Source organism: Loxodonta africana, chromosome 6, assembly GCF_030014295.1.
Source record: "Loxodonta africana isolate mLoxAfr1 chromosome 6, mLoxAfr1.hap2, whole genome shotgun sequence".
In the NCBI taxonomy this organism is placed as follows: Eukaryota; Metazoa; Chordata; class Mammalia; order Proboscidea; family Elephantidae; genus Loxodonta; species Loxodonta africana.
This window is the reverse complement of record NC_087347.1, coordinates 90,986,905-91,003,840: the sequence shown is the minus strand read 5'-3', so window position 1 is coordinate 91,003,840 and position 16,936 is coordinate 90,986,905. Positions and strand designations below refer to the sequence as shown.

General features: G+C 37.8%; 1 protein-coding gene across 5 annotated transcripts in view; it reads left to right on the top strand.

Moving 5' to 3' along the window:
* GPD2 (glycerol-3-phosphate dehydrogenase 2) overlaps window positions 1–16,936 on the top strand; it is a 181,685-nt gene that overhangs the window by 134,465 nt on the left and 30,284 nt on the right. For all 5 annotated transcript variants that reach the window (XM_064287126.1, XM_064287123.1, XM_064287127.1 and 2 more), the window contains 3 exons: window positions 4,493–4,657; window positions 5,469–5,613; window positions 13,402–13,595. In XM_064287126.1, coding sequence (XP_064143196.1) covers window positions 4,493–4,657; window positions 5,469–5,613; window positions 13,402–13,595 — 504 coding nt within the window. The remainder of the gene's footprint in view (window positions 1–4,492; window positions 4,658–5,468; window positions 5,614–13,401; window positions 13,596–16,936) is intronic.

Below are 16,936 nucleotides of genomic sequence, written 5' to 3'. Positions count from 1 at the left end.
AACAAGACACCAGGATTGATGGAATACCAATTGAGATGCTTCAGTAAACAGATGGAATGCTGGAGGTGCTCACTTATCTCTGCCAAGAAATTTGGAAGATAGCTACTTAGCCAACTGACTGGAAGAAATCCACTTTGTGCCCACTCCAAAGAAAGGTGAAACAACGGAATGCAGAAATTATTGGATAATATCATCAATATCACATCCAAGTAAAACTGTGCTAAAGATATTTCAAAAATGGTTGCAGCAGTACATCAGCAGGGAACTGCCAGAAATTCAAGCCAGATTCAGAAAAGGATATAGAATGAGAGATATCATTGTTGATGTCAGATCTTGACTGAAAGCAGAGAATACTAGAAAGATGTTTACCTGTGTTTTATTGACTATGCAAAGGCATCCAACTGTGTGGATCATAACAAATTATGGATAGCATTGCAAAGAATGGGAATTCTAGAACACTTAATTGTGCTCATTTGAAACCTGTACGTGACCAATAGGCAGTCATTCCATCAGAACAAGGGAATACTTCATGGTTTAAAGTCAGGAAAGGTGTGTATTAGGGTTGTATCATTTCACCATATTATTCAGTCTGTATGCTGAGCAAATAATCTGAGAAGCTGGACTGCATGAAGAAGATTGTGGCATCAGGATTGAAGGAAGACTAATTAACAGCCTGCAAGATGCAGATGACACAATCATGCTTGCTGAAAAGGAAGAGGACTTGAAGAACTTACTGATGAAAATCAAAGACTATAGCCTTCAGTATGGATTACACTTCAACATAAAGAAACAAAAATCTTCACAGCTGGACCAATAAGCAGCATCACAATAAATGGAGAAAAGATTGAAGTTGTCAAGGATTTCATCTTACTTGGATCTGCAATCAACACCCATGAAAGCAGCAGTCAAGAAATCAGACAACGTATTGCATTGGGCAAATCTGTTGCAAAAGACTTCCTTAAAATGTTCAAAAGCAAAGGTGTCACTTTGAAGACTAAGGTGTGCATAACCCAAGCCATGGTATTTCCAGTTGCCTCATTTTTTTTTATATGCCTGCAAAAGCTGGAAAATGAATAAGGAAGATCGAAGAAGAATTGATGCCTTTGAATATTGTGTTGGCAAAGAATACTGAATATACCACGGACTGCTAGAAGAGCAAACAAATCTGTGTTAGAAGAAGTATAGCCAGAATGCTCCTTAGAAGGGAGGATGCAAGACTTTGTCTCACGTTCTTTGGGAATGTTATCAGGAGGGACCAGTCCCTGGAGAAGGACATCATGTTTGGTAAGTTAGAGGTTCAGCAAAAAAGAGGAATACCCTCAATGAGATGGATTGATGCAGTGGCGGCAACAATGGGCACAAACATAGCAAGGGTTGTGAGGCTGGTGCAGGACTTAGCAGTGTTTTGTTATGTTGTACATATGAGGGTGGCTATGAGTCAGAACTGACTTGACACCTGACAACCACCACAACTATGACTACAAAAAAGGAATATGTAAGTTTTTTTTTTTTAATGTTGAGCCAGGGGAAGGAAGGAATGAACAATTTTGCCTTGGAGGGAACCAAAAAAGGAAGATGCCATGGGGAGATATTTGAACTAGATCATTGATGATGAATAGAAGTTTTCTTGAGCTTCGAGAATGGTATTCCAGCCAGAAGAATTGGTGTAGGCAAATGCAAGAAGGTGCGGAACGACATGGGTGTTCAGGAAGCTGCACATGATTTGACAATCCTAGATAGTAAGAATATGGGAGTGGAAGAATTATCAGGCAGATGAGGATCATTCCATGAAAGACCTTCATAAATAAGTGACATATACAATTCAAGTCAAGATACTGCTGGGTGCCCAGGGTCGGGGGTAGAAAAATAAGGACCCAAGGAAATCACTTCCACTTCACATTTTTAACTGCTTACGTTGAATAGGAACCCAGTAGACAGCACTGTCTTAGGTATCTAGTGCTGCTATAACAGAAATGCCACAAGTGAATGGTTTTAACAGAGAAATTTATTCTCTCACAGTCTAGTAGGCTGCAAGTCCAAATTCAGCTCCAGAGGAAGGCTTTCTCTATCAGCTCAGGAGGAAGGTCCTTGTCATCAGTCTTCCTTTGGTCTGGGGAGCATCTCAGGAACCTCAGGTCCAAAGGACACACACTGCTCCTGGCGTTGCCTTCTTGGTGGTATGAGGTCCCCATGTGTCTGTGCTTGTTTCTCTCTTTTATATCTCAGAAGAGATTGGCTTAAGACACTATCTAATCTTGTAGACCTCATCAGTATAACTGCCACAAACCCCTCTCATTACATCATAATGATAGGATTTATAACACATAGGAAAATCTCATCAAATAACAAAATGGTGGACAATCACACAATACTGGGAGTCATGGCCTAACCAAGTTGACACGTATTTTTGGGGACACAATTCAATCCATGACAGGCACCCAACAGCAATGCCACCATCACCTTCAACAGTATTGAAACTTAGAAGCTAATTGGGGGTGTACTTCTTAGTATACAAGAAACAGCTTGATGAACTCTGCTGTACTGCTCTAATGGGATTTAAAATTTTAAATATATATGTATGTATTAATGTAAATAAGATTGTTTTCAAGCTCAGCTGAGAGCTTTGTTCCCTCATGATTGTGTAATAGAAATAAGACTTTATAAAGGAAACCTGTCGTTTAGTAAATGGAATTTTTACCTGGCTCCATTTATAAGTGACTTCGTTTAGTATTTAAAATAATTAATTTATGCACGGCCCTCCAGGCATTTGTTCTGTCTGTGTGTCAAAGACTCAAGTACACCTGAATGGACTAGAGTTTCCCCACCACACACCTATGGTGAGAGTAAACATACTTTGATTTCTTGTACTGCAAATATTTACCTCTCTTGGGTGTTTCATTGTTATGTACATAAATCTACTAGAAAGATTGGTTCCTAGAAAGATGTGCATAATTTCTACTAGAAAAATGGATGCTTTGTAATCTCCTTAGTTGAGAGAGAAGATCTGTAAAGTTTATATGGACTGTTTGCATGCATTTAACTTTGATGAGCATATTCCTATTTTAAATAAGGACCTTTACATTAATAAAAGTTGGTTTCTTAAACTTACCTTTACATATACATTGTGACTATTTCAGTAGCAACTTAGGGTCATGCTTATGTGACAACTGGTAGAATTGCTGCTCTTGTTTCTTCCCATATATGGCTCAGCTACTGCTATTGTTTTGTTTTGTTTTTCCCCCTCTCTTTTCTTGCCTTCGTTCTATTACTTTTTGGATAAAATAACTCCTGCATGTTGAAGTTTAATGTATGTTCTCCACTTGATAGAGCATTTCATTTTGGGGGAAAGGTTCTTGGATGATTGTATTAATTCAACGGTTTTAGAATAAGATGTTTGTGGGGAGGGGTGGCAGAATCTTCAGTCATTGATTCTCTCTTTATAACTTTGCCCTTTTAGCTGGAATAGATTACTTGTGTAGTGCTTATAGCCCTGCACAGACTGAATCACAAGGAAGAAACTTTACATAAACCATTTATACTAAATATTTGGTATGCTGGCAACATAAATCAACAACAATATCCATTACAAATCCATCCCTTTATCAGTATTATCTTGATAGAACTGATCCCAACGTGTGGGAATTTGAACCCTGCTTCAATACATCTAGCTCTGGGTAATTAATTCTTCAGGGCACAGGGAACCTGGCCCCTGCAATGTAGAGTAATTCTTCCTGGTCAGCATTAACTCCACTGGCAATAATAAATAGAAAAAGTCTCTAGTGATGCCAGTATTTTAAAGTGATTAATCGTCTTTCCCCCTTTTCTCTCCCCCTTAGTTTTCTTTAACTAGGATTTTTCAGCAATAAATCTTTAACAGTACAGGTAGGAATTGTTCTGTAATTAAATTTTGCCCTGCTTAATTTCTTACCTTTTATGTGCAATTAAAAAAAAAGTTACACTTTTAAGGAGCTCTGATCAAAATTCAAATGAAGAAAAATCCTTTTATAGAACACTGAGATTCTCTATGGAAGACTGAGCTCTTGATTTTGAGTATTAGAACACATTCTGATATAAATTGTTAATCAACACCAGTTGGGGTGTCAAATCTTCTGAAGTTTTGAATTGCTTCACTTTCATGCTTATGAGTTGTCTGTATTAGAAAAAATCTGACATATACATGTGTTCCAAAACTGAGAGAAAAATTACGTATTTCTTAACTTTCAGATCATTGATGTCAGTTTTGTAGGAAAGGAATGTTTTTCACCATTTTTGAGGTTCACGAAATACACTTGCTGAAGCTGAAGTGGCAGGTAAATGCCTGACCGAGTATGACCGTGTATTTTTAAATAGTCCCCTATAGAGCTGACCATCCATCATGTAGATTCTGGGTGACAGGCGCAGATGTGACATATCTCTTGTGACACACTTCTCTACCACCAGTCTGTGGCTCGAGGTGACTCCTGTCCTTCCTCTGATGCTTTCCCCGCTGCAGGACAACACAACGATGCACGGATGAACCTTGCCATTGCTCTCACTGCTGCCAGGTACGGGGCTGCCACAGCCAATTACATGGAGGTCGTGAGCTTGCTCAAGAAAACAGACCCCCAGACAGGGAAGGAGCGCGTGAGTGGTGCACGGTGCAAGGATGTACTCACAGGTAGGAGTTTTTAAGGTCTCTGTTAGGGAGGGATTCCTTAGCACCTTGTCTTGCTTATATAATGACTGAATTATAATTTCTCTGTCACTTTTCTTTCATTTTAGTCAGACTTCAGAGTCATAGTAATTATATTCTTTATTGTCAACAATGACTTGTTTAACATGAAAATTTTCTCTTGTGGGACTTGGCAATTTCTTCCCTTTGTGTTAAATAATAATAATGATAATGATCATAATAAATGGCCTCAAAGTACCCACAGCTATCAGTGCTGTCTGTTTTCTTTATAAAAACATGTTATTAATAAAATTAAATAAATGCAGCAAGTTTCAAATATCATTTAGGTGACATAGGCAGTGTATTTGCATGTCATTAAAGTCAATCACTTGTCCTGTTTCTATGACCGTGTAGGCAAAGCTTCAAAATTACATCGTTTTATTGAACAAAACGAATGCTATGAAAAATATTGTCTCAGAGCAGCTCTGTTTACCAATTTTAGTCATATTTACTCATCACACTTTGCTCTGGTTGGCACCTTGATGCTGGGCATTCACAAAATAGACTGAGAACAGAAATGAAAGAGTGGCATCCCTCCCTACCTCCAGCCCCATTTGGACTTTTTTTTTTTTTTTTTGGTAAATTTACCCAAATACAAACCTTTGATTTGGCTCTTCAATAACTCTGGCTGCTCATGTCAGTTAGTGTGGTATATGATACACAGCACCATAGATGAAGTTAATAGATGAATTAATCCAAAGCATCAGTGAGCAGAGAAACAAATGGGGTGTGTGACTGATGCTGCTTTCTCTTACAGGGCAGGAATTTGATGTGAGAGCCAAATGTGTTATCAACGCCACGGGACCTTTCACAGACACGGTGCGCAAAATGGATGATAAGGGTGCCGCGGATATTTGCCAGCCAAGTGCTGGTGTCCATATTGTGATGCCTGGTTATTACAGGTAACTATGTCCCACTTGGTGCTCCTAGCCAAGGAATGAGGGTCAACAAGAGATTGTGTATATTCAGTTTATTCTTCCAGTACACCTTTCTTAATAATTGGTGGCCTAGCTTGCTGTTCAAAATGAGGAGATACATGTAACTTCTCCACAACACAAACCAGGCTTGGGAGTTTCTTAACCATTTATGGCAATACTTGTTTCTAGGACTTAATGATTTGGAATCTGCCTATATGTTTACTTTGTCCAGTATAGTAACCTTCAGAGATGAAACCTCAGTCTCATTGAATTATAGTTGTAATTAAAACCATAAAATTTTCGTTTTGTAAATTTGGGTATTCTGCTTATGAAGAACCTGAAAAAGTGAGCCATTCACATACTCTTAGTTTTATAACTTTGGAATGTTTTTCAATAAAGGGTATAAGAAGTAACAATTGGATGTAAACTTTAACCCATCAGATTAACAAAGTTAATTGGGGATAGAGAAATGGTAGGAGTAGAGGTGAAATAAAAATTGCTATTAATTAATAATCACTTAAGCAGGGTGATAGGTACATGGGGGTTCATTATACTGTTCTCTCGGTTTTTGTGTGTTTGAAATTTTTAATAATTAAGTTAAAAGAAACGTTTCTGTGATTCTAGTTTAGAAATCAATAGCATTTACCCCTAATATATATTTTAAGATTGAGGGGGAGGGGGAAGAACTCGTGGCAGTGTTAAGAGTACGGAACACATGTACCACTTTTATTTCCATATGTGCTAATTCTCCTAGGTAATCTAGTAATTCTATATAAAATAATGATTTATGCACAAAGGTATTTATTATGACATTATTTGTAGTTAAAAATTATTAGAAACCTCTTCAGCTCCCAACCTTAAAGGAACAGGTAAGCAAATTATGGCATATCCAAATGAGGGATAGTGAGGAAAAATATGATTTTAAATAACCTTCATGTTGTAGGCAAACAGTAATGATACAGTGTTAGTTTACAATGTAGAAGATTATACATTCAGTATGATCTAAACATTATATCAATATATAGAAGAAAGACTGGAAGGAAATATGTTAAGTGTTAATGGTGACCATTTCTGGGTAATGTGATTAAGGGTAAGAATTAATGATAATTATTTTTAGGTAGTATGGTTATGGGTGAGAGTGATTTTCTTCCGTATTTTAATAATTTTCCGTAAAGGACATATGAGGCTTTTAGTAATTGATAAAATAGGCAGAATCCATGATCTTGTATAATATCTAGATTCTCCTAGAATGCTGTCCTGCTAAATTATAGATGACATTACCTTATTTATTATTGGTTCTCCAGTAACTAAATCTTCCTGAAGATGCAGCTAATTTGTACCAAATGTATTTTTACTGAGAAAAATATTAAAGGGAATTTTTCATCCATCAACTTCTAAGCTAAAGTTATTCTCTCATTTTCTAAATGTCTACATGAGAGAGGTATTTTGACTCTGAACTGGAGAAACCAAGGTGCTTCCAGACATGATAATTAAAATTTATGCAGTGGTACCTAATAGAGTTAAAAAACAAAACAAAACCAAAAACAACTGTTAAGCAGAAGTGTAGTTCAAAAGAAAGAGAAGTAAACATATGTAAATGTCCCCTTTGTATCTTGTGTATAGAGAGGTTTTCAACAATAGTGCCAGACACAATTGTATACATTTATTTTTGTGTTGGGTTAAAAATATCTGAGGGCAGCTAGTTTATAAGTTTTTGGTTTGTTTTTTTAACATCTTTAAGAGTAGAGCACAGATGTGATACCTAAACTGTAGACACACATGTCATCATAATGCCTGATATTTGTTTAGATCCCTGCTGGGTTCAGCATATTATCATGTGTATTGTATCTTTTGTTTTCTTCACTATTGTCCCATGATATCAAAGGATATTTATTACTCCCCAGAGTCCATATGTTCTTTCACTTAATAATCATAATGTTTGGGACAAGCCGTTTTACTCTGTGAACCTTAGTTTTCTGTTCTTTAAAATGGGAAGACTTTCTGTTCTTTTAGGATGCACAAATAAAGAGGTTTTTTACCATGTTTTTTTTTTTTTTTTTTTTTTACCATGGTACTCTTTACTTCTTGCTAACTGTGACCCTGGTGGCGTAGTGGTTAAGTGCTATGGCTGCTAACCAAGAGGTCGGCAGTTCGAAACCGCCAGGCGCTCCTTGGAAACTCTGTGGGGCAGTTCTACTCTGTCCTGTAGGGTCGCTATGGGTCGGAATCGACTCGATGGCAGTGGGTTTGGTTTTTTCAACTGTGACCTTGGGCAAGTTCCTTTAAGCATCTGATTCCTTATCTCATGATAGTACGTAACTTAAAAAAAAAGCCCACTACATAACTTACATACTTTAAACAATATTTCTTTGATTATTTTTGTTTAGTTGACTGCTATATCTTAAACTCCAGGGACAGTGTCTGCATTATCAGTGAATATTTGTTAAATGACTCATCTGTGTTAACTTGCCCAAATTTAGATTGTTGCTTTTATTAAATTGGAGCCCTGTTGGCACGGTGGTTAAGAGCTCGGCTGCTAACCAGAAGGTTGGCAGTTCAAATCAACCAGCCGCTCCTTGGAAACCCGATGGGGCAGCTCTTCTCTGTACTGTTAGGTCACTATGAGTAGGAATTGACTCAATGGCAATGGATTTGGTTGGGTTTTTTTGTTGTTGTTGTTAAATTAAATTTTAATATAACATTTTTACCAAAAACCAAACTAAACTCATTGCCATTGAGTCGACTCCGACTCATAGTGACCTTATAAGATAGAATGGAACTGCCTCATAGGTTTTACAAGGCTGTAATCTTTCCAGAAGCAGACTGCCACAGCTTTTTCCTGTGGAGTGGCTGGTGGGTTCAAATCACCGACCTTTCGGTTAGCACCTGAGCACTTTAACCACTGTGCCACCAGGGCTCCATAACATTTATAAGAGGTTTTCTTTTTAAAGAGAATTTTAAACATGAAAACAAAATATAATTTTTTCATCTTACTGCTTAGGTAACCTAAAAAAAAAAAAAAAAAAAAAACCTATATAGGCAAATAATAATAAAAGTGATATAAATACATTGTCAGAATTTTCAGTCATAATAGAAATGCAGAAAATAGACACGAATGAAAAGTGAAAGCCTCCCTGCTCTTTCTCATGGCACCTCCAACCCCAGTTCTCCTCTGGTAATTGGTAACACTTTCTTCGGGTTACTTCCATAAAATTTTATGTTTATACTTGCACAAATGTGTATCCTTTTAAAAGTTTAAATGGAAGGGATCATTTTACATACACTGTTCTATACTGTGCTTTGTACACTTAATAAAGTAGTAGACATATCTTTTAAGAAATATATACTACTTGCATGTAATATTTTAAAAACAAAATGCCTTTCTTAATCTGAGAAAATTGGCATTGGTTTAGGGCCCCCTCCCCATAAATCATGAAGGTGTTAGTCACAGCTACATCTGCCTCAGTCAAAGATAAATGGTCTCATTCTCCTTTGGAAGAAATTAATATCCCCATTTTTGGCACTATGGACTACACACTACATATCCTGTTGGAATCCTTAAAGGAATGATCTGCAGCCCGATGCCCATTCAGACTTTGTTTCAGATGAGCGCCTTGCTTTTGGATTGTGGCCTGGATTAAGGGTTTATTTCCTCTTTTAGCACTGCTCTGGGGGTGTTTGTAGCTCTGGAATCTCATAGGGGCATGGTTTTCTCTCCATATCAAGTCATTCTCTTGGGTGGGTCCGGAGATCTGAAACTGAAATTACTTGCTGGGCTCATCAGTCGGCCACACTCAGCAGTTGTAACACAGGGGTTTTGACTAGATCCTTAGGGAAGGACCAGAGGCAGTCTAGACTTGGGGCTGCCCTTAAACTGGCTGATGATAACTTACCACCAAGCATTTCAGCTATAACTTGTTCAGTTTGGAAATGTGCTGAGTTCAGTAGCCACTTATTTATTGCATGTAGGCTTCACAAAGAAGAGTGAGGACCATGCATATAGTGTATCTTGTTGGGCTGTTTTCAGAAGTATCTTTATGGCGTTTGTTAAGCTTGTTATGATCCTAGCTAACATTCCACGTGTGGAATCATCTTATGCCATACCTGTTGCCGTCGAGCCGATTCTGACTCATAGCGACCCTATAGGACCGAGTGGAACTCCCCCAGAGTTTCCAAGGAGTGGCTGGTGGGTTTGAGCTGCGAAACTTTGGGTTAGCAGCAGAACTTGTAGCCACTGCCACCATGGCATCTTATGCCATGGTAGCAGCTTTTTTGGGTTGTTTTAATTTCGGGAAACCCAAAACATAGAAATCTTTTTTTTTTTTTTTTTTTATTGTACTTTAAGTGAAAGTTTACAAATCAAACCTTATATAAAAAAAACCCACCACTGCCGTCGAGTCGATTCCCACTCATAGCAATCCTATAGGACAGAGTAGAACTGCCCCGTAGAGTTTCCAAGGAGCGCCTGGTGAATTCGAACTGCTGGACTTTTGGTTAGCAGCCGTAGCACTTAACCACTACGCCACCAGGGTTTCCCAAAACCTTATATACACCTTGCTGTATACTCCTAGTTGCTCTCCGCCTAATGAGATAGCACATTCCTTCTCTCCACCCTGTGTTTCTGTGTCAATTCAGCCAGCTTCTGTCCCCCTCAGCCTTCACACCTCCCCTCCAGACAGGAGCTGCCCACATAGTCTTATGTGGCTATTTGATCCAAGAAGCCCACTCCTCATCAGTATTTTCTGTGTTGTAGTCCAGTCCGCTCCCTGTCTGAGGAGTTGGCTTCGGGAATGGTTCCTGTCTTTGGCTAACAGAAGGTCTGGGGACCATGACCTCTGGGGGAAATCATTTTTTTTTAGAAAGGCAGCCTTTAGTTTACATTAAGAACAAGTCTGGAATTCTCTTTGGGCTTAGGTCTCTTCTAAAACCGGCAACAATACACCAGATGACTAAAATACATGAAAATAATAACCTCCTTCTAGCCTACTGATGGTTTTTAATACTGACAAGAGGTCAAAAAAAAATTTTTTTTTTAGTCTATAAAATGTGTGCATACTGTTAGCTCTAACACTGATTGCCAAGTAGTTATCAGTGAATTCATTTCAGTTTAAATAAGGGTACTTTAGGAAAGCCATGGTCTGCACGAGGAAAATGTACATTACATTTGATCCTACACACACACACATAAATTAGCAAGCGTTTCCTCCTGATGTCAAATGAATGATACACACTACAAAAAGACCTATGCCTCACCGTGTTGTATATACTACCGGTATAGTTGCTATCTATTTTTAAACTTAAATTTGACCTTGCAGAATTAATCTTTCGTAAGAAAACAAACTTTTCTCTAAAGGCTATGAAGTAGGCAGTTTAAAACTAAGAATGATATTTCCAAGTAGATTCTTAAATTTTTATGCTGTTCATTAACAGCCTTGACTTCCCTCTGTGCTTGTTAATCTTAATCTTTGACACATATGTCTTCGCTTAAGCAGTTGCTTCTCTCAGTTTCCAGTTGTGTGTGTGTTGGTAACCATCACCTTCACCCTTGAAACTCCTTTTATTGGACTGGAAGGTTTTAAAGGGTTCAGTAGGTGTGCTTTCCTGACAGCATTTTATGTGAAGCTTGCTGAATATTACAATTGCATGCTGAAGTTTATCAGGTTTATTGAGCTATTTAGGCATATCATGTGGCATCTGGTCCATAAAATGATCATCTGTAAAGTGTATCAACAAGCAGTTTTCTCCTAAAATTTTGGAATATGTAATTTACCTTTTTGCTTCAATATAGGACAACTTGTCAAATTGAATACTTGAACTCTGAATGAGTGAATTTCTGATCCCAAAATGACAGATTCAACCTAAGGACATATCCTAGAATCAAAGCCCAGGATAGCCAGTTTCTTTAAAGACTTTTAGAGAGTTTTATGAGAAATATATAGAAAAAGATGTATAAAAATACGTGATACTCAATAATTTTCAATGTATTAGAGTGAAAGTAATTTCTTCTAAATAACCATGAGTGAAAATGGGTTCTCAGCTGAAGGTTTGCATGACTGACACACTTCTGTGACACTTCTTGCATTTGCTAGGTAAAAAGACTGCAGCCCACTCTCCTGTGTCTCTCAAGGAAGTTATTAAGTGATTTCCTTCTGCAAAAGCTGAACAAATATGGCAGGAATTGCATAGGGCTAGGAGTCCTTGGAAACTCCGGTGGCGTAATGGTTAAGAGCTACAGCTGTTAACCAGAAGGTCGGCAGTTCGAATCCACCAGGTGCTTCTTGGAAACCCTGTGGGGCAGTTCCACTCTGTACTACAGGGTCATTATGAATCGGAATCTATTAGTCAGCAATGGGTTTTTTTTTTTTTTTGAGGGGTCTTTGTGAAGAAAGACTAGTATTCCTTATGGTTTGAATAATGAGGATGCATTACCTAAGCCAACCTTAGATTTCTTTTTTATAAAAAAAAAAAGAAAAAAAATTGTTTCCTTTTAAACAGTCGTATCTCATCCTTACACATTTGAATCAATCTTTAAAAAAAATTTTTTTTTTAATTTTAAGGGAATGATAGCCATAAAAAGTTGATGCCCTTTTAATTTTGTATGTGTAAAAGGGATTTCTTGAAATCTGTTCAAACCAAATAGAATTGTGTTTCTTTTTTAAGACATTGTATTAATAAAAGCTAGAAATATATTTACAGAAAATACCTTCAATATTGACTTAATATGAAAATTCAGTCGAATTTAAACAGCTAACCAAAGATATAGTATTCTATTTGGATATGATACGTTTGAATTCCTCCCATCCTTCCAGAATTTCTTGAATGGCTAATAAATACATTAGAATAGCAGTTTCTAGTGATTTAAAAACAAAAGCTGACTTGTTTTGATTGATGTTTATTTTTAGCTACATATTCTTTCAAATGTGTTTTATAATTTGGTATCGGAAGATTAAGAATATGTCAGTGAAAATTATTGACTAATATTTTGGAAGATTTTATATAATCTGCCAGAAGAGGCACCCTTGAACCTTGATTTAATAGTATAATATTCTAGTGACTTCTATTTAAGGATTTTTCATCACTGAAGTATTCCTCTCCTTTTTGACCTTATCCTAGCACATTGCTATTTAGGTTGTAGTATAAAGCCGAACCCTTTTTTCATGGATGTACTTCTTTAGATTTCTGTGCCCTTGAAATAAAGTAAGAAATCTCATATTTGGTGAAGTGGCCCAAGTTCATCTAAGTACCAAGGAGTAAAGAACTTTTTGATTACATTTTAGTTTCTAGAAACTTAGACCCTTCACTTTCTCTTGTACTTCTGAGACCTTCTACTGAAAGATGTGTGAAATGTCAAATGTCCCAGGAAAATGCTTTTCATAGATTTGGAGAAGTCTGAAGAGCTATTCTTAATTAACCATCATAAAAGAAGTTATAGACATTTGCCGTACTGGCATTACCTGATGTGAATGGTCCAAGAAGTATAAGAACCAAAACACCTGGAAATTGTTGTCCACTTGCTTAATTAACCTTGTGTTGTTGATATGTGGAGGGATAGTTCTGCTGGAGACTATCATTATTGTCACATTTGCTCCATTTTTTTTTTTTTTTAACCAAAATTTTTTTTTTCTTTTAGGAATTTCTAGATTAGGGTATGGGCTGTGAAAGTATTAATTTATGTCTTTCTTTTCTATTTAGACTGAGGGAATGAAATTGTTTTTATAATGCAGATTAAGATTAATATTCCGCTAAAATAAATAACCCTTCTTTTTATCTCAGCCCAGAGAACATGGGACTTCTTGACCCAGCCACCAGTGATGGGCGAGTTATTTTCTTCTTACCTTGGCAAAAGATGACAATAGCTGGCACTACTGATACTCCAACTGATGTTACACACCATCCTATTCCTTCAGAAGAAGATATCAACTTCATTTTGAATGAAGTGCGTAACTACCTGAGTTGTGATGTTGAAGGTAACTTGTGTGTTCCTTTTTTTCCCACTTCTCTTGTATCCCCCACACTATCCTAGCTCTCACTGCGTAACAGCTATGTCTCCATTGTGACTCATCTTCACATAAGACTTTGTTGTAACTCTTGGGTACTACTCACTTCTTTTAGAAGACTTTTGAGGGCCAAATTTTAAAACAGTTGAAAGAAATTGCCTTCGCTTCTCTACCTTATACATCCTCATAAAACTCAAGCAATTTTATGGTAATTCATAATGGCAAGATTGAAGTGCTGTACACAAGCTCTGAACACTGATGCTCTTGAGGAAGAATATAGAAAATTTGCATCACATTTTAATTTCTTAAGCTTGGTAGGATACAATTTACAGATCGAGCATATCTTTAGGAAGTAATTAAGCAAGGAAATGAGAGGATAAAGGTATGTATGGTCTGTTACTACATGGAAAGAATAGTGTTGACTGGTAGATTCAGCTAATAAGAGTATGTATGCTCTTGAATGTTGAGTAGCTAAAGCAAATGGAAGAAATGGTGAAGTATAAGAGCTGAACAGAAGATTTCAAAGGACGACTCGAGAAAACAAAATAAAGTATTACAATGACATGTGCAAACACGGAGTTAGAAAAACAAAAGGGAAGAACAGGCTCGGCATTTTTCGGGTGGAAAGCACTGAAGAAAAAATTCAAGCCTCGAGTTCCCATTTTGAAGGTGTCATGGATTGAATTATGTCCCCCCAAAAATGAATGTATTAACTTGGTCAGGCCATGATTCCCAGTATTCTGTGGTTGTCCTCTGTTTTGTGATTGTAATTTTATGTTAAAGAGGATTAGGGTAGGGTTGTAACACCCTTACCAGGTCACATCCCTGATCAAACATAAAGGGAGTTTCACTGGGGCATAGCCTGCACCACCTTTTATCTCTCTAGAGATAAAAGGAAAGGGAAGGAAGCAGAGAGTTGGGGACCTCATATCACCAAGAAAGCAGCCCCGGGAGCAGAGCGTGTCCTTTGGACCTGAGGTTCTTGCACTGAGATGCTTCCAGACCAAGGGAAGTTTGATGCATCACAAGGACCTTCCTTCAGAGCTCACAGAGAGAGAATGCCTTCCATTGGAGCCAGAACCCTGAGTTCAGACTTAAGCTTACTGGACTGTGAGAGAATAAACTTCTCTTTGTTGAAGCCATCCACTTGTGGTATTTCTGTTATAGCAGCACTAGAAGACTAAGACAGAAGGATTCTACGGGAAAATATTAAACAACGCAGGAAGCATCAAAAGAAGATGGAAGGAATACACAGAGTCACTATACTAAAAAGAATATTGGTTGACATTCAGCCATTTCAGGAGGTAGCATATGATCAGGAACCCATGGTACTCAAGGAAGAGATCCAAGCTGCACTGAAGGCATTGGCAAAAAACAAGGCTCCAAGAATTGGTGGAATATCAGTTGAGATGTTTCAACAAATAGACGTAGCGCTGGAAGCCCTCACTCGTCTATGCCAGGAGATTTGAAAGACAGCTACCTGGCCAACCAACTGGAAGAGATCCATATTTATGCCTACTCCAAAGAAAGGTGATCCAACCGAATGTGGAAATTATCAAACAATATCTTCCTATCACATGCAAGTAAAATTTTGCTGAAGATCATTCAAAAGCAGCTGTAGCAGTACATTGACATGGAACTGCCAGAAATTCAGGCCAGATTCCAGAGAAGACGTGGAACCAGGGATATCATTGCTGATGTCAGATAGATCCTGGCTGAAAGCAGAGAATACCAGAAAGATGTTTACCTGTTTTTTATTGATTATGCAAAAGCATTTGACTGTGTGGATCATAACAAATCATGGATAACATTGTGAAGAATGGGAATTCCAGAACACTTAATTGTGTTCACAGGGAACCTGTACTTAGATCAAGAGGCAGTCATTTGAACAGAACAAGGGGATGCTGCATGGTTTAAAGTCAGGAAAGGTGTATATCAGGGTTGTATTCTTTCACATACTTATTCAATCTGTATGTTGAGCAAATAATCTGAGAAGCAGGATTATATGAAGAAGAACGAGGCATCAGGATTGGAGAAAGACTCATTAACAACCTGTGTTATGCAAATGGCACAGCTTTCAAGAGGACTTGAAGCACTTATTGATGAAGATCAAAGACCATAGCCTTCAGTATGGATTATTAAAAAAAAAAAAAAATACCTCAACATAAAACAAAAATCCTCACAACTGGGCCTATAAAAACATTATGGTAAATGGAGAAAAGATTGACGTTGTCAAGGATTTCATTTTACTTGGATCCATAATCAACACACATGGAAGCAGCAGTCAAGAAATCAAGCAACACATTGCATTGGGCAAACCTGCTGCAAAAGAGCTCTTTAAAGTGTTAAAAAGCAAAGATGTCACCTTGAAGACTGTGGTGTGCCTGACCCAAGCCATGGTGTTTTCCGTTGCCTCATATGCATGTGAAAACTGGACAATGAATAAGGAAGACTGAAGAAGAATCTATTCCTTTGAATTATGGTGTTGGCAAAGGATACCGAATATACCATGGACTGCCAACAAAAAATGAACACATCTGTCTTGGAAGAAGTCCAGCCAAAATACTCCTTAGAAGCAAGGATGACGAGACTTTGTCTCATATACTTTGGACATGTTATCAGGAGGGATCATCCCTGGAGAAGTACATCATGCCTGGTAAAGCACAGGGTCAGAGAAAAAGGGGAAGGCCCTCAAAGAGATGGATTGACACAGTGGCTGCAACAATGGGCTGAAGTATAACAATGATCATGAGGATGGCCCAGGACTGGGCCGTGTTTCCTTCTGTTGTGCATAGGGTTGCTATGAGTCGGAACCAACTCAACGGTGCCTAACAATAACAACACAACGTGCCTGTTTTGACTGAAAAAGCCAACACTTCTTTTCCATTTTTACCTGGACATTTTAGCTTGGATGTCATGTAGTTTTCTCCAAATGAACATGTATAATGGAGTTGTTTTATTCTGACTATTCTCAGAAGTCCCCCAACATTATCCTTCTCTGCTTTTTATCTCAGTTAATAACAGCCTCACTATCCTTCTAGTCATCTAAGTTAGAACTGCTTATCTTCGTTGGTTTTTTTCTCTCACCACATCCAGTCTAATTTCTTTCTAGTCTTCACTTTGAAATATCATGTGGATCCCTCCCACTTTATTGCCCTGTTTCATTCCTGTGTCATTTCTCACTTGGGCAGTTGCATCGGCCTCATAATTACCTCCTAGTGTCAGATCTCTCCTCCCACCACGTCTGATCCCTCCATCAGTATTCTCTTTCTAAACTATAGTTCTGATGATCACTTCCCTGTATACGAATA